Source organism: Sinocyclocheilus anshuiensis, unplaced genomic scaffold (genome assembly GCF_001515605.1).
Source record: "Sinocyclocheilus anshuiensis isolate Anshui unplaced genomic scaffold, SAMN03320099.WGS_v1.1 scaffold735, whole genome shotgun sequence".
NCBI lineage: Eukaryota > Metazoa > Chordata > Actinopteri > Cypriniformes > Cyprinidae > Sinocyclocheilus > Sinocyclocheilus anshuiensis.
In genome coordinates this window covers 1,336,959-1,356,255 of record NW_015548245.1, presented here as the reverse complement: position 1 = coordinate 1,356,255, position 19,297 = coordinate 1,336,959, and the positions used below count along the sequence as shown (strand labels likewise).

The 19,297-nt window shown below is 36.7% G+C and overlaps 1 protein-coding gene across 1 annotated transcript in view; it reads left to right on the top strand.

Annotated features, from left to right (window-relative positions):
- Positions 1–19,297, top strand: part of LOC107655232 (yjeF N-terminal domain-containing protein 3-like) — a 33,855-nt gene that overhangs the window by 11,257 nt on the left and 3,301 nt on the right. Inside the window, exons 2-3 of the mRNA XM_016442681.1 lie at positions 13,243–13,351; positions 18,730–18,840. Of these exons, the coding sequence (XP_016298167.1) occupies positions 13,243–13,351; positions 18,730–18,840 (220 nt within the window). The remainder of the gene's footprint in view (positions 1–13,242; positions 13,352–18,729; positions 18,841–19,297) is intronic.

The following is a 19,297-nucleotide window of genomic DNA, read 5'->3' as shown; positions in this document are numbered from 1 at the left end:
GCATGACTTATTTTTAGGATCAGTTGTGATTCTCAGAGCAGCCAGATGAGGACATGGACCCCTGCCTTCATACAAATAGTCACAATGTAGTTTATGGACGTCCTGTGCAAAAGGAAGAGAGAACAAGAATAGGCCACCTGAGAGAGAATCTCAGAGGTCACACTTTCATTGGCTTGTGTTGACAGGCCGGGTAAGGACAGGAGTGACGTTATTGGTCAGGATGATTAACACCCCAAGGAGTGAGTAACACCCCAAGACAGACATTTTCACAGGTTAAGAGACACATTGTCAGTGCATAAATGGCACCCAGAAAAATATTTAAATAAAACCTCAAAACATGTCCACAGGTCTTATTTCTCCACAAAATCAAAAGTGAAAAAATAAGAATTTATCATTTTGCTTAAAGGGGACATACCACACTCAGTTTATGCCAATCTCATGTTAATCTTGAGTACCTATAGAGTATTATTGCATCCTTCATATCCCTGAAGAGTCTTTAGTTTTATCAGATATGCTTCTCTCCGAAAACTGTTGAGCTCCTGGAGGCGTGATGTGGGCGGAGCTAAAGAGTCACGAGCACACGTGAGAACATTCGTCACTGAAATGCCGAGAACAAACAAACACACTTGCACAACTCTGTTGCTGCCCCGGAGAAACAAACTGCATCCACTGTTCCCTTAACTCTGGTTTCTTTGGGAAGCTGAACAAGATTATCTTTCCCTCACAACCAAAAACACACTTCTTTGGTGACCAGTGTTTCCCCTAGGTTTATGGCTTTGGGGAGGGGGGTTCTGTTTTTTTCCGTTTACATTTTTCTGGACTCCTTTTTAATGGTTAAATTAAATTTTATTAATCAAAAAACATGTCTAATTAATTAAAATCATCAAACTTAAACAATTTAACATCAATTTATTAAAAGTTTAACATAAATGACGTTTAGGGCCCTATGAAATGTTTTATTTTTTCCAACCTTATGTTTTATTGTTACCAAATTCTGTTTTAGCATGTCTAATTATTTGAAAGCACAAAAACAAGTTTCATTTATTCTTACAATAGCCTAATGATTTTTTTCCTTAGAAATTCTGTGTTGTGTATTTACATTTTTTAAGGCATAAAACAGTCATTTAATTTATCTTTTAATTAATGAAAATTAAACAAATTTTATTTTTGGAATATTTAATATTACAATTAAAACATTGAAGACATATTGTATCATTATTCCTTAAGAATAAGGTTTTAATACTTTTAGTAGTAGTAGTAGCCTATTACGTACATTCTACTGAACAATAGTAATATATTTCTGCCGCAATGTCTTCAAGCTAAACCGAACTTTTATTTTGACGGGTTGCCGTGAATACCTTTACATTCCTGTGTTTATATGATATGATGATAGTTTTACTCAAATGAAACAGTCAAATGCTCATGAAGTGACTCTCAGAGCAGTTCTGGGGATGCTGTTCATGTATTTATGTCCTCATTTAGTGAGACGGCAAACGTTAATATCACCGGAAGCGCCATGCGTGCTTCAGTAGGAGTAGTACACAAAACCGCGCATCTGCACTAGTGTAAACGTAGCCTTATACGAACCCTGAAAGAGTGTATTTGGTGCAGAAATACTCCGTCATACGTCCATCTAGTTTTTTGAAACTTTGGCCATGTTTAGTAGGAAAATCTAACTCTTTAACAGTGTAAATAAGTCAGAATGCATTAAATAGCATTAGACCCTTAAACAAAGACTGTTTTAGGGCCATTTATTTGATATTTTATCATTTTTTGTCATTATGACATTATTACCATGTCAATTTAGCATTTCATTACTGCAATAAAATACTGTTATGTAAATTATTTAAAATATATTACATATTTCTGTATTATGGTAGTATTTATTATATGTCTATGCAAATGTTATTGAATAAAATCTTTGTATTTAATCTTTGTACAATTTTACAGTAAAAAAATTACTGTATTACATTAATGAAACCTAATTTGAATCTCCAGTGAGAATTGCAAAAAACTCAAAGTAAAACATCTGGCTTCATTACAGTAATGACATTTTGGAGAAATGGTGTGCATAATTATCATGAAAATAGTGTCCCAATGCAAAAAAAGGTAGATTTTTCTTCATGCAAAATATAATTTCTAATTTTTTCTCATTTGGATTATGGAGTGAAATGTGAGTTGGACATGTTTTCGTGACATTCATATCATATTATATTGCTACTTGAGATCTTTTGCATCATAGTGACACATTTGTTGTTTGAGCAAGCCTGAGGAAAGAGCATATTAGTATCACTGCATAAATAGCAATGGCAGATTGGGGTCAGTTATAATACATTGGCTTGCTTAGCTTGGCATGTATCAGAGATTTCCTTGAGGAAACACTTGAGGTCTGTGCAAAAATTCAGAAGCTGCTCCTGCTGTCCTTTATTTATGTTCTATGGTCCATTCAGACCACTGTGTTCCAGTTCATTTTTCAAAAAATAAAACCAGTGAACATCCCCTGAGAATATGAAAGGCAGCAGCATGCTAATGAAGATTATGCTGCTTAATTCTTTTGGCTGAATTTGTGCTGCTTCTCTAAGTAAGCAATGTAATACACTCTCATGACAACACAATAATACATACAAGACTGCGAAAATCGTATGATATTCTGCAACTTCACTTTTATGAAACACTTTTTTGGTTGATGTTTGGGTTGTATGTTTAAGTATGAAATGCTTTTTCAAATAGTACAAATTATTATTTGTATAATTTCTTACGATTTCACTATCTCTTGTGAATTATGACATGACACGAGTCTGACATGAGATTAAGTCAGACTAACTTGCGAAAAAAATAGGTTAAAGTTTTGGTTTGTATGTTTTTTCGTAAAAAAAATTTCTTACGATTTCTTACAATATTGCCATCTCATACAAATCCTTACTTATAATGAGACTAAGACTAAGTTACAAAAAAAATATTTGGTTAGGTTTAGTGTGTATGTTTTAGTCGTACATTTTTTGTGCAGTTTTGCCATATTGTATGAATTATGACTTCTCATGAGATGAGAAGTTACTAAACAATTTTTTTTATTTATTTATGAATTTTTTTGTTGTTAGATTTAGGTTTGGGTGGTCATATATTTTTTGAACGTCATATATATCTTGAGCGATTTATGACTTCTCATAAGGCTAAGTTAAACTAACTTGCGAAAAAAATTTGGTTAGGTTTAGGTTGTATGTTTTAGTTATGTTTTTTTCATATGATTTTGCCATCTCGTACTAATTATGACCTCATGAGATGAGAAGTTTTCGGTTAGATTTAGTTTTGGATTGTCATATTTTTTTCTGTATGATTTCTGACGATTTCACCATATTGTACGATTAATGACATCTCATGAGATTTAGTTACCAAAAAAAGGCACTTTCTTCCACAGTTTTGGTTGTATGTATTAGTCATACTTTATTTGTAGATTTTCTTAAGATTTCACCATGTCATACAAATTAAGTTAAGAAAAAACATATGTTTTTGTTTAGATTGAAGTTAACGTTTGTGTTTTAGGCATATTGTTTTGTATGATTTCTTACGATTTTACCATCTCGTACAAATTATGACTTCGTTATCGAATGCTCCTCGCTTCACACAAAATCACACAAAATTTACCACTCACATACTCTGGAATGCTGCAATCACTGAAAAGCAGTCAAGCGTGAAAATAAATGAATATTCTAAGCATATTCGTCATTAGATTACACTTCAAATTGCCAAAAGATAACACCTTAACCTTAAGTTGTACTGATTCCACAATTAATTAATGTGTTATGATTCATGCAACATACATCCCGCGTCATTCCAGATGGCTGTCACAGTTGTTTTATTGCCTTAAACTAGCCTGTTAAATTACACTTCAAAAATAATCACAGGGCATTTTATTCAACCATATCTATGGCCAAACGCATCTGTTACTAACGCTGAATATTCACTTTCTTCATTTGCTGTCGAACTCCAGTTCAGCCATACGGCGGTTTTAATTGGGCCTGAAGGACTGTACCTGTGTTCCTATTTTCATTCTCTCTCTCTTCCTTACATCCTTCAACCTGTCTGCGGGCACTGTCGGCTCGGTGACCTGACTTACTCCGTTTCCATGGTTTCCTCAACTTGCACAGTCTCCTGTGGTCCTCTCGCTATATCTAGCTGGGCACAGTTACTTGAGAAACTGCCAACTGGCAGAGGCCATAATTACATAAGCACATGACCGTCGAAAAAAAAGTTCCACTTTGATGTAGTGCTGCTGAAGGGAACTAATGGATTTAAGCAATGAATTGTGGTTGCTAATAACATTTTGTGGTCTCTCCATCTTTGGCAAGCCGAACTGCTGCTCAGTTCTTCATTGTCTGGTCTACTTGAACTAAACGGCCTGTGTTAAAACGCGACATCCCTCGATGGAACTTTCATTATCATGCAAGATCATATTTTACAGCAGGTGTTTGAGTAGAGCCTCCAAATGAAGTTATCCTGAAGTCGCTCCCTGGTGCCAAATGCAGTCCATTAAAATCAAGCCTCCGTGTCACCAAAAAATGCTGCCATGGTGACGGGCAGCCGTCCCGGAGCTGACTGGCTGCCGAGCAGGCTCGTTCATGAGGAGGTCCACGCTGCACACTCTCCGCCAGATTCCCAGAGCTCCAAAAATGGAACGGTTGATGTATTATTGTAATTTTGGAGGGGAAGTTGAGCAGCCTCAGCAATGGGTTTCAAAATTGAGTTAACAATCCCATCTGAAGATGATTTTATGGGTCAGCGATGGGACTTGAGATGATGCCCATGACCTGTTTATCAATTTTTCCCAGAGAAATGGCCGAAACGTGATCCTTTCTAAGGCATTAAAGTAGCTCCTTGCTTTCATGCTTTCAAAAAACGATTTAAGCTCCGATGTAGCCTGCTGTTGTTTACCGGTTCATCTGGCCAGATGAAAGTCATTGTGCAGTGAGATGGCCAGTTTGGCCGAGGCCTGATACCATTTTCAGGTGTGCCTTGTCTTCTGAATCCCTTACACCCCAGCGGACAATTGAAATGCATAATGAGAGAGGAATTATGGGTCAAAGATTTGGTCTTTGACCAAAGGGGAGGTAAGCATTTGATTATGCAGAAGTGGGGAGGATGGTATATACAATATGGAAGTCATTACATTACTGGCAAGAATTTTTTTATTATAATTCTCCTGCATTATGGAACATAAGTCTTGTAATTCCTGTCAAATGATTGTCGCTTTGGCCTTCCCGTAACCAGTTTAAGCCTGCCATAAATCCAGCACTGTGGATCTTAATCTCTGAAAGCGTTCTTTCCAATGAACCATGCCAAGATGATGACGCCCTTCTAGACCTGCTGTAACCATCTGCTTTTCTTGAACACTGATATGAATGAAGAGCTTCTTGAATAGCAGTGTCAGTTTTGACAGTTTTTAAAGTTTGTTTTAGTCATAGTTTTTGTCTTTTGACAGAAATATCCTAGAATTCAGTCAATATGTATTAACATTTAACATAATGTGACAATTTAATGTGGAAAGCTCCTAAAATAACATTATGATTACACTATTGTAATGTCAACACATTCTCATGCAGTTTGTAACTATTTTACCATTTGGTGAATTGGTGGCTAAATCGTATAAATTTGTATGATTTCCTTTGTACGTTTTCGTACGATCTGTTTTCGAACCACTGACAGTTAAATTTAGAGGTGGACCTTCATGCTTGCTTTTTCAAAAAATTGTACGTTAACCTGCAAATCACAATGTACTAATTCATACGAAATCGCGAACCACTGACAGTTAAATTTAGAGGTGGACCTTCATGCTTGCTTTTTCAAAAAATTGTACGTTAACCTGCAAATCACAATGTACTAATTCATACGAAATCGCGAACCACTGACAGTTAAATTTAGAGGTGGACCTTCATGCTTGCTTTTTCAAAAAATTGTACGTTAACCTGCAAATCACAATGTACTAATTCATACGAAATCGCGAACCACTGACAGTTAAATTTAGAGGTGGACCTTCATGCTTGCTTTATTTTCAAAAAATTGTAAGTTAACCTGCAAATCAATGTACTAAATCATACGAAATCGCGACCAAGCCGTGAGAATGGGTTATGAATTCTTCATGCTTTTGTTTTTCGTTATTGGTGTTTTAGCGCATTGCTACACAAAGAGAGTATTCATGACACAACATTCTGACTAGAACATACCTCAAGTTCACGTGTGCCTTGTGCATAATTTTGTCCAGATTTAAATTGTAATATTAAGTTTATGTCGTGTATATATCGTATTAAACTCATATTTATAGGATTTGGGTGAGTTTATGTGGCTTAAGTAGCCTGCTAGCAAAGCGCTTCAATTTAAGGACGCTCATTCATTGTTTGGCTTCAGCTCTTGCAACTCAAGTGGGTCCCGACATTATTGACTATGAGTGGATTATTTGAAACAATCCTATTCTTTCTAGATTTTTCTTTTTCTTCAAGAAAAAAAAACAACATTGTTAGCACATTGTCCGTCAATATCTTGCAATGTTGTTTTTTTCTAATATTTTTTGTCAGTATGTTGTAACTAAATACGTAAAAAGAATGATACACATTTTTCTTGTTATCGCTGGTGAACATTTATGTCAATAATTTCTTTGATGACAAAAGCTAAAAGGGATGTTTAGACCAGTTGTCTAATGGTATGTGCACACCAAAAGCGAATTTAATTATTTGCGTGAGTAGATTACATACAAAGGCAATGCAAAGACGCGAATTTGCACCGGGCGACGCGATTGCCAGAAACGCGCGATATTCGCCTCAATTGCCTCTTCTTTAACTCGAGCGGTAAATTTGCATGACACGTTGTCGCCCAAGCTTATTAGTGAAGAGCTTACTGACACGTCAGGTTTGATGAGTCCGGCTGTATCAGAAAATGAAGGAGAGCATGCACGATTTTTTTATTCACGCTAGTGACATGAAAAACATCCCATGAGTAATCTAGAGCGAGTAACGTGATGCGAATATTTGCTTTGCTTTTGGTGTGCACACACCATAACACAGGTAAGATAACAGCTCCAACCCTAATTAAACACACCAGAACAAGCTCATCAAGGCCTTCAGGATTACTAGAAACTTCCAAGCAGGTGAGTTGGAGCTGAACTCTGCAGGGCTCTGGCCCTCCTGAAACTGACAAATCCTTTTTGAGTTTGAGACCACTGGTTTAGACGGACAATTAGGGTTGCCAAGTCCGCGGTTTGTATTAAAGGGGTCATATGATGCGATTTCAATTTTTCCTTTCTCTTTGGAGTGTTACAAGCTCTTGGTGCATAAAGAAGATCTGTAAAGTTGCAAAGACTAAGTCTCAAATCCAAAGAGATTCTTTATAAAAGTTAAGAGTTAACCACGCCTACTTAAAACAGATCGTTCTAACACGCCCCCACATATCTACGTCACTATGTGGGAAGATTTGCATAACGCCGCCCAAATGTTCACGCAAAGAAAAAAGGCGTAACTTTTATTCTCGCTGTAGTATTGTTGCCGCCGCCATGTCGTGAAGAGCTGTGTGTTTTGTTGTGAAAGCGAAACTACTTTGTTTGGTCTTCCAAAAGAGGACGATATCCGCTTCGTCATGCCTAGAGCTGCAGTCTGGGGTCGTCACATGTGGTTCCTTCGTCGAATCCGCCGGCCGTGCCGTTCTCAAGCCCGCCGCTTCTGCTCACCTTAGCCCGATTTTTGAACTTTAAACCGCATAAACACATTTCATTACACCAAATACACAAAATAATGTTCTTTTTAGCAGCATCATATGACCCCTTTAAATATGATGATCCAGAATAAGGGAATACAAATCTGTAAAATTTATTTTGTATAATATTATTCTGTATTTTAGGTATGGAAGTAGTATGTTTTGAGTTTTGATCATTCAACTAGGTTCATTCGGCTAGTTTTGACTGGCCATTGGTCTAGTTTTCTTACTCAGATCCTGGCAGTTCTGCTTTGAGCTGTTATCTTACTATGCAGCCAGCATGTGTTATAGAGGTCCCTCAGGGAAATGAGTAAAATGGTTATTTATCTTTTCTATTGCACAGACTGTTGTATTTTTTGCACTATTTGTACTTAGCAGTTAAGATCTGGAAATGTGTTTGGAAAGGTCAGGGTGGGTATAAGGGAAGAGATGAATAGAGGAAGTAGGTCTGAAATATGGTGTGTTTATGATGAGTGGATAAATGGAAGGCAACATGGAACAATGTGAAGAGCATACGGCATGTTCCGGCATTTGTTTATCACTTTAATACGTAGTTTGCTGAACATGGATAGGCTCAGGAAAGATACCTCTTTGGATGTTAACAGAAGACACGTAAAATATGTTCTCTGTCATTGTAAAATAACACTTCCCTGCTCGATTTTATGTCAAACGCAGGCTAATCTTAGAATAAGAGTGTCACATTTGATGCATATTTTATCTCCTCTCTAAACATATGTCAGGCAAGCCAGGCTCTTCTCTGCCAAGAACTGTGAAGTTGTTCCAGAACGCTGGTGTCAGCTTCATCCCACTGTTCTTTGGCTCTGAAATTACCATTGGAAAGCGACGTGCCCACTGACTCAGTTACACTAGGTGTCATCACCTCTCACCATATCTGCTCTTTTTAGCTCACCTTTTTCTTTTCTCTACATCTACCTCACTGTTCTCTTGACTTTTGCGATACTTTTTGATTAAAAATATACTTTTGATTCATCACTCTTTTGCTCTTTGATTCATTTTAACTCGCATGGATAAAGTTTTAAACATATCCAAGGACCATTTTGTTTTGTTTTTCTCATTACTTCCAAACCATTTGCGATATTCTGTCAGATCTGACTGGGGGTGGTCCAGCATTAGTCTGGGTCAATTAGTGCCACCCTTTCCCTTATGTAGACGTCACCCAGAGCGAGCTGTCCGCTGGTCCCTGCTGACCATTTCTCCACTCCAGTGCCTCAGACCGGCTTTTATGTCATTAACGAGCAGGAAGTCGAGACACTCATTAGGGAGGAATCAGCAAGGGCTTGAGCATCGCCTCCTTTTAGAAGTTTTTAATTGCTTTAAGAGTAACTCGAGAGTTCAGCTCCTGGATTTTCAACATCATTAGATGTTGTTTATCGCTCCCCTTTCCATGAATCAGTTGAAACTTCAGTTTGAGTAACCTCTGTACTTGCTGTTTAGGATTATAATCTTGAGATTACTATAAGAGTCTTTCTGTAATTGCGATGACAGATGCTGTTGGTCACTTTCAAATGTCAAAAATCGGTGCTGTTATCGTTAACCAAAAATAAAATAAAATAAAATAAATGTAACTGAAATACAGCTAGCTTTTACATTTTGTTTGTCTTTTATTTATTATATTATTTGTTGTATTATTTTTTACATATAGCATTGTCAGTAATCTTTTTTTATATTTATTTTTTACTTTTTTTATTTATCTTCGTGTTATATAATTCTACATGTATTTTAACAATAAAATAATGAATGTAACAGTAGGTTTCATGTGTGATTTATTAGTTTTATTTAATAAAAAAAAAAAATTCAGACAGAAATTCCACCGCAATTGTGGAGTGACCCTTACACCATTTTTCTATTTTTTTTCAAATGTTACATTAAATTGCAAGCAAATGCTCATAAGCAGCATTCACACCAGGGCACATATTCATAATCTGTCATTAAAGAGTGCATGTGACACTGTGTGAAAATGATTTTGTTCCGAATAAATTAGCAGATGTCAGCCATGCCGAAAAGGCTATCCACCCCCCGTCTATAACCCCTTCGTCTATCACATTATTTGGAGCCCGGAGGGGCCGTGCGCTAAGTTTGGCAGTTATGCAAATAGCAGTGTACTCTCCTGTTCTCCATAGTCATTATTTTTCTTTTATATAATTTAAACCCTCTCATTTCCTTTGTTAAATCGGCCATGAGAATATTGGGTTGTAAACCAGATTCTTGACAGAATTGGTTCCCTAAAACAAGCCCACTGATTTAAATGAGAGAGGTGGTTATTTAGATGTCTCGTGGTGTGCTGAGGTAATTACAGTGATTGGAAATGAAGTAAAAGAGGAAAAATGTGGATATTGAGAAGTATCCCCCATTTTGTTCTATGCCTAAAACAAACATCCGTGTATCCCCTTGCAATCAGGCAAAACCATTTCAACACTTCTGCGTGTTAAGCAAGCTAGCAGACTGGAGGTAAACAACCTCTGTAGCCGAGTTGTCATTACAGCTGATCAGCACAATTCGCGACTCACAGATAGCGTGGCTCCTCGTGGGGAAATTAGGAAGACTCTCGGGGCGGGTGCCTGGGCTGATACTGTTGTTCATTTGACTGTGCATTCATGTGTGTATTTGCTGTAAGGGGTAATCAGCAACAATTAGCCCTAGCTCTATGGAATAGCAATGCTGGGGGAGATACTAACGCAAACCTATTGTCATTTCAGGGCCTCTGTTACAAATCGGCTTTGCACTCTTAAATAATAAAGGTTTTTTATTGGCATTGATGGTTCCATGAAGAACCTTTAACATCCCTTTCCATTCCAGTAAAGCTTCTTTACAGTGGAAAAAGTTTCTTTAGATTATTAAAATGTTCTTCAAACTAAGAAAAAATGAAACTGTTTATTGAAAGTTTCTTTGGGGAACCAAAAATGGTTCTTCTATGGCATTGTTTGTGAAAACCCCCTTTTAGAACCTTAATTTTAAGAGTATACAGTTTTTAAAAATAAAGGGTCTTTGGTTCAATGGTTCTATGAAGAAACTTTAACATCCATGGAAACTTTCCATTTCACAAAAGGCTCTTTAGATTTTGAAAATATTCCTCACACTAAGAAAAATAGCGTTCTTTTAAGAACTGTTCACCCAAGGTTGTTTTGGGAACCCAAAATGGTTCTTCAGTGGCGTCGCTGCGAAGCCTCCTTTTGGAACCTTTGTTTTTAAGAGTGTAGAAACTTTCCATCGCACAAAAGGTTCTTTAAAGTAGAAAAATATTCTTTAGATTAGATTGTTAAAATGCTCTTCATACTAAGAGAAAACGGTTTTAAGAACTATTCACTGAATTGGGCAACCAAAAATGGTTCTTATATAAAATCACTGTGAAAACCCCCTTTTGGAAAGTAAATTTTTAAGTGTTAGAAACTGCCCATTGCATAAAAAATTATTTATAAAAAATAAAAAAAAAGCTCTTTAGATTTTTCAAATGTTCTTCACACTAAGAAAAGAATATGAAGAACTGTTTACGGAAAGGTTCTTTGGGGAACCAAAAATGGTTCTTCTGTGGTTAAGAGACCTAATAATATAATGCAATTTGGACTGCTGGGTGATCTGGATGCTAGGAGAACAGTCTGAGCCACGCTGTCCCTTGGTGGTGAGATTCATTCATTGCAGTTTACTACAAAGAAGCCTAACTGAAGACTCAGGGATGCATTGAAATTGTTTTAATGCTTGAGAGATATTAAGTGAAGGAAGATTTCTTTGCAGGCCAAAAACAATTTCTACATACTGGAAACCTTACAAGGATGAGGCTTGAGATGTCTGTACTTTATCTTGTGCCTGGAACCTTTTGGAGAACTTTGGAAATATATGGCTGTCAGGAGTTCCCTGAATAGGTTGATGGGAACGGAAATATCAAAAGCGCTAGACTCGGCTGAACTTTACAAATATCACTGTGTCACAGTACGCCAGGAAATCTCCTCCTGCAAACTCGGCTTGACGGCTCTGGAGCTCTATTGGAGATGGTAAATGCCAGAAAGCTGGAGCACCCCTTGTTGAGGGTTACGGCAATTATCAGAGCCGAGTAAAAGCTTGGTGACCTGACCTGTTGACCAATGCCAAAAATATGACTGATGTAGAACAGACTTGCTATCTATCTATCTGTCTATCTATCTAAATGTCAAAAACATACAGCCCGCGTAGGCGACAAGCTCGTTATTTTTTGTTAGTAAATTATTACTCATTATTAGTTTTTCTGAAGCGAGAACAAGAACTAGATAGTGACAGAAAATTGCTTTAATTGAAATGAAAAATGCCGCACTCAGGCAGGGAACTTCATGCATACAGTTGAGAGAACTCAATAATGTTTAATCATTTTCATAAACGGTTCTTTGTTCTGTTCTTCTGCTGCCTAAAGCAATAACAAACACAACACAAGCGAACCTGTTGTCTTGGAAACAAACTGGAAAAATGCCTCAGGCTGAAAAACAACAATAAATCAACAAGTTACAAAAGAAAGAAAGGTATCTAAAACACATTATAGTACTATTAAACTGTGCTAAACTTATTCTATACTACAGCACTATTATAGTATTTGTTAATATTGTGAATTAGCTTTTATTTTTTAGTTTTCATTTTCATTTTAAAGTTTTAGTCATATTATTATTATTATGTGCTTGTGTAATTTTTATTAGTTTTTTTTTAATATTTCTATATAGCTTTATTTTTATTTTACTCAGTAATTTTTGTAATTCAACTTATTTTAGTTAGTTGCCAAGGATATATTTATATTTTAGGTTTTTTAATCAATGAATTTTTTGGCTGGTTTTGTCCCCTAACACTTTATTACCTTTGTTATGTTGAAAATATAAGCAGCCTATAAGCTTTCTTATGAATATATAAGCTTTCTTATGTTGAAAATATAATAATAAGCAGCTGTATAGGGATGTATATACCACAGAGGAATGAGTTTTTACAGCATTTATTAGCATAACATATATATCAAGATTAATTTCAATATACTTTGTTGTTCAGTCATTCATGTTCATTCATAATACATTAATCTTAGGGTTATTAGGGTTGTAATTTAGTATCAGCATCCTGATAGCAGTTCTTTGTACTTCCAGCAGGGGGCTCTGATGTTACGAGCATACAGTAGGTTATTGAAAGGCTGGCTGCCCGTGTTTGAGTCGTGAAGTAAGGGCCTGTATTTTACAGTTACGTTGTGCTCCCTGTAACCCACATTAAACTCTCAGTAACATAAACTCTGAGTGTGGCTAAACAGGCATTAGGCAGCGAGACACCATGCCTGGAATGGATGGCATGTCTCATACAATGTGCTCAGAATACACACATAAACGTCAGGTGCTGACGCCCACCCAGCCAGTTTCCATCTTGGCACTTGTTAGCATTCATGTCAAAACATATTGCATGATTTATTTATCGTCCCCACTTGTAAGCTAATACCATGCATGTCATGAGCTCTGTGTCAATGCAATTTGTCTCTTTGTCTGTCTTTTATAGTAAAACGGAGGTGGCGACCATTGAGACGGAGCTCCTGAGGGACTATCGCTTTGGGCAGCAGCAACTGATTGAAATATGGGGACATGCTTGCGCTATTGCTGTCACAAAGGTTTGTCTGACACGTGAACATGAATTACACTAGTGTGAATTGGCCGTCAACACATCTGAATTCTGAATCCAATCCTGTATTTGCTATGCACAAGCGTCACTGTGATATACACAACTCTGCATTTACCGCTCCCAGCATCTGTCAGCATTTGCCGAACTTCAACCAATCCTCTTAAGAGACGAGGCCCTGCTGCATTTGATGATGAAAACAGCGGGAAATCTTTGATCTCGCTGTTTCTGTAGAGGGTTTGACCGCACCTGCTGCTCTGGGGGTTTTCTCATGAAAAGGGGTTAAAGAATGATCCAGATTAGCAATCTGGCACTTTTGCTTTTAAAATAGACAACAACAACAACAACAAAAGATTATGCATCTGTCTGTTAGACAAAGTTGTAATTGTCAGATAAAAACTCAAGACTCCGTTACAACACGTTATTGTCAATTAAAAACTCAATTACAAGACATAAATTCGCAATATGAGAAACAAAGGGACATGGGAGATTGTGAGAAGTTGTTAGGCGATAGTCACAATTTCTGAGAGACAGTTACAAGAAATTGTCGCAAATTAATTTGCAAAAAGTTGTAATTATGAGAAATAGTTCCAGTTCTGAGTAAAACTCCACATTGTGAGGCCATTTTTGAGATATAAATATGGAAATATGAGAAATAGTAACAATTTAGTAACAAATAGTAACAAAAAAAGAGTTTTATGAGATACAAAAAGTCATAATTATGAGAAATAGTTGCAGTTCTAAAAAAAAGTTGCAGTTGTGAAATATGAAGTCACATTGTGAGATATAAAGTCACAATTTTTTTAATATAAATTTGTGATTTTGAGAAATAGTCACAATTACAAGATATGTTGCAGAAAGTTATGTTGAAACATTCTGAGAAATTCTGCAAATTCTGAGAGAAAGGTTGCAATTATGAAATATGAAGTCATATTGTGAGGAGTAGTCACAGTTTTTGAGATAAAAACGTACAGTTATGAGAAATAATCGCAATTACGCGAAATGTCATGTTTGGGTCATAACTGTGAGAAATAGGTGCAGTTCTAAGAAAAAGTTGCAATTGCGAAATATAACGTAACACTAACATATAAAGTCACAATTTCTGAGAAATGTTTACAACAATTACAAGCCATGTCACAGAAAGTCATAATTATGAGAAATAGTGCAAGTTCTGAGAAAAATGTTGCAATTGTGAAATATGAAGTCACATTGTGATATATAAAGTCACAATTTTTTGAGATGTAAATTAGCAGTTAAGAGAAATAGTCGCAATTACGGCATGTCGTAATTATGATTTGCAGAAAGTTGTAATTAAAAATTATGAAGTCACAGAGATTATTGATATTATAAGAAGTAACATTGCAATTTTGATTCTCACAAATGTGACCTTATTTCTCGTATCAATAATGAGACAAAATAATGAGTAATAAAGTAGCAATTATCTTATTATTATTATTATTATTTTTTTTTTTTTACATTCTGAGACAGAAACAGGCTTCTATACAAAAGGAAGTTTTTTGGGGATCCTATTATATCTTGCCTTGAGCACTAGAATCACCACCTGTCAGATTAATTCTCCAAATTTGCACTTTGACTTCTCCTTAAAAATCCCTTGTGACAAATCCAATGCACCATCATCGAAGGTGTTGAAAGTCTTTCATCTGTGGCCGGCCTGCAGTCGGGCGGTCTCGGGGCCTGACGTCTCAGGGCGGCCTGAGGGTTGCGAAAGAGCCAGGCCAACCCAAACCAGACTATTGCGGTCACCATTCCATCTGGATTCAGTCAGGCTGACAGGCAGCGCAGGGCTCCTCTTGACCTACCTGTGAGTCTGTTAAAGCCCCAAATTGTTTCCTGATTTGGCTTGTGTGAATTTTCAGCCCCTGTTAAGAAGCGTTTTACAGATTGAACCTTTCGCCCCTCCAAGGCTCCTGGTCACCAGCAGCTGCCACAGTTAGCATCAACAAAACTTCCTGTGCTGTGACATCTGAGAGGTCGCCATAATTTGCAACTAAAGAAAACACGCTGGCCGGTAGCTCTGAGACAAGCATTACATCAGCACGCTTGTGTGTGTGTGTGTGCAAGGGGACAAAATCTTGGTTGTATTTTACCACATTGTGATTTCACAACCAAACTATCCTCCGCAGTGGATGCCAAAATCAACGTCATCTGTCTAAATCGGGGGGATAAGTGCTTTGGTGTTGAGCTACATCAAGGCTGATGTCTGTGATCATTCCCTGCTTTAGATATTAGGAAGTTATTTTTATCATCATGGCTCATGAATCGTTCTTTGTGTTTTGAGTGAAAAATGCAGACTGACGTTCTCTCTCGTACAACACTGCCTGTGATCTCTGTATTTTCTCTCCATTTTCTCATGACTACATAAAGCAGAATAAATGAAAAAAAAAATTTGAATAAAATTAGAAATCAATAAAAATAATTAAAAAAAAAAATGTAATTCTAAAAATGCTAAATGTTTTCTTTCAAGTGTAGATTAGGGTTTGGGTTAAACCGTGTCCTAACCAAGTATGACTTTGACAAGCAGACTGCGATTTCTGCTGCACCACACCAGAGTTATTATAGTTTTGGACTTTTAATTTAGTTTTTTATTTAAAGTTTAGTTGTCAGTTTTTTGTTGGTTTTCTCTCATTGTTGTTTTTTTTTGTTTTTAGAATGATCTAGTTTTAGTATTTTAGGCCTGTTAATGTGGCCTAAAGTTAATGTGTTTTGTTAATAACTGGTATCATTTGAAAATCATTGCATTTTGAGAATAGAAAACATGATTGACTTTTTTTTATAAAGATTTTTTCCCATTTAAAATTTCTAATTTCCAATTTATAGTTCTGCATTTTTATTTTACCTTTGATTTCCGTTTTATTTTTAATTTGTCTATTTAGTTTAGTTGTCAGTATTTTTTATTTTTTTAATTTATTGTTTTTATTAAGAATTGTATGTAGTTATAGTATTTAAGGCCTGTCAAAGTTAAGAACTGGTACCATTAATTTTTATTTTATTTTTGTCCAGTTACATAGTTTTTATTTTAATACATTTTTATTTTATTACATGTTTTCATTTAGTTTAAAAAAAAAATTCTAACACTGTGCCACTCTGAGGAGCCCCGTCCGCTTTGAAATCTCATTACTCCAAAATCCCAATTGAAATTCCTCCTTTTAATTTAAGTTTAAAAGGCATTTTCAATTCGATTCTATATTAAACACAGCCCTGGTGCTAATGTGTGTCAGGTTGAGGGTAAAAAAAAAAGTGCAAGAGCAATTAGTCAAGACCCTCTCTAGAGAGCTCATTTGCTGGAAGCATGGAAGTGAAATCTAGGGGTTCAGTGGCTCCGAACAGGAGCAGATCAGAGCGGCGGTCTCCAGAGTCCTGGCAGGAGTTGACACAACGGAGGATTCCAGCACAGCTGCAGCAGACCTGCAAAAGAAATGAACAATGCATCCACTGGCTAGTGGCTACAGCTCCCAGGAACACTCCATTCCATGTCATTTTCCAGAGCAGAAGAAACAGACGGAACAGAGACAAAGAGAATGGATATTATTTCATACAACACATAATCGCACGAGCTTCATGTAAATTGATCATCCATATCTCAAGGCTGAACTTTCAGGAATTATTCTGGACATAATTCAGTTTACCGTGAATATGATTTTGAGCACTAGCAAGGGACTCAATCTGTGAAATGTTGAGAAACTAATAACCAGCAACACAATTACCAGGAACTGGTATTTATCATGAATACTGCTAAATAACACCATGAGCGATATCTTTCTGAAGTAATTTGTTTATCTTTATCACTAGCTGACTGGTTTTATTGTGCATTTTGAGAATTTCTTGGTAGTGAATATTGTAGTGCACTTGATTTTGACAATGGGACAGCCATAGAAAGGGTTTCCTGAGCAGTGGACTACTTTAACTAGGGAGCGTATTGAGACGCCTTAAGTAGCTAAAACCATGTCGATGCTGCTAGCAAACAGTGCAATAAAACTACAGCACAAATATTAGTAGTGTCGCGAAAGCAACTTTGAAACTTAAGTGGCCGAATAACGTATTTGACAGAATATTTTGTTAAAATATTTTTTGTAAAAAAAAATACCCAAGGACTTCTGTGCAGGGTTGTGCAAATCAGAGAATTGTTTACGATGGAATATTTTGAAAAGTCAACATGATATCTTAATCGAGCCTATTTACTTTCCTGGTACAGTGTTTGATTCATTGCACAAAAAAGTTAGACATTGTAATAATTCATCAAAATGTAATGGCTTGCCCCGCCTCTGAAACGAGTTTTCTGTCTGATGACATCATCAAGCCCTCTTAGTTTTAGCTCCTCCCCTCCTGTCACTGCTTTTCAAAATCCAATTTTAAGAAATTTGAAAAAACAGCTTAGCTATAGTCACACCACTGAAAATAGTGAACAGCTTTGCTACTTTGAGTTAGTTAATCCCAAATACTGCCCATTATAATCAACTTCGTTGACAAGCTCACTTTTGGCCAATAGGAAAATTTCCTACTTATATTCCCCTTAAAATGACAACAGATGGAGACAGACGTTAATTTTCCACATTCAGTCACGCGTTCAATTTTTGTTCATCCGGCATTGTGACTAAGACGACCAGCAATGATAATGTAATCTAAACTTCATCAGCTCGCTAATGGAACATCCATGTCAGCTGATAATTTCTCTCTAAAGTGCCATTAGCTTCATTAGCGTCTGGCTTCCTCTCTTTCTCAGAAGTCTGCAATTACACCCACGATTGTGCCGCGATCCATATTTCAGCGCCGGTTAATTGGAGATGAATATAACATGTACATTACCTTAATGGTTGTTTTTACTCATTAGTCTGTTCAAAACGTCATCTTTATGGTAAGATACTCATCAAATATAGACGACTATAAGTAAAACATTTGTGGTTTGATTTCCTTAAAGAGTGTAACTTGCTCTGTGGTCTATAAAAGCATTGATGTTTGTTTATATTTCAAAACCAGCCAGGCATAGCAACAGCTTAACCAATGGCGTGCATTTGGGGCATGGTTATCTGTTTGGCTGGCTAATAGCAGATGGAAACCTATTTGAAAACAATTAAATTCTGTTTAGTAACTGAAATTACACGCCTCACCTTTAAAGACTTAGTTTTGTGAGTGTGTACACGCTTCGGAAAATCTGAACAGTGCTGGTCCAGTTTAGAATCCTGTCAGAAAGTGTGTTATTTTAAGGCTGCATCCTGTGGCAATGTCTCCACGACTCTTTACTATTATTGCAACTGTTGCTGGGTTATTGCAATGAGCATTACCTCTCCAAATGCATATAGGACCGAAATGAGACATCTCCCTCCCTATTTAACTGCCTCTGTCTCTTTCCAGGCTTTTCCTTTGAGCTCCCTGAGTAAAAAGCAGCCTACCCTGCTGGTTGTTTGTGGTCCTGAGCAGAATGGCTCCATTGGTCTGGTGTGTGCCCGCCATCTGCGCATGTTTGTAAGTATAGAGCACTGTGCCGCAAGGCACGGAGAAAGAATGGATACTGATGGGGTGCTGTATTGTTGTTTAAAGTCAACATTAAATCATAATTGAGCCAATTTACTTTCTTAATGCACTTTCCTGGTATTATTGTGTATGATTCATTGCACGTTCAGGGCTCAATGTTAAGGATTTTTCCTATACTTGCCTAGTCGGGCAAGTGGTATAAATTGTTTCTTTACTTTGTAATTGTTCATTAAAACATAAGAGTTTGCTTGGTGTCTGAAACAAGTTTTTATTCTGATGACATCATCAAGTCCTCTTAGTTTTCAGCCCCTCCCCTCCTGTCATATAGAAACCACTTTTTTCAAAATCCAATTTGAAAGATAAAATCAAGCCCTCCCCTTAATGCTTGTCATTGAATATACTGTTTCAGTCAGAAATACGGCACATTACAAAAGTAAAATGGGTGTGG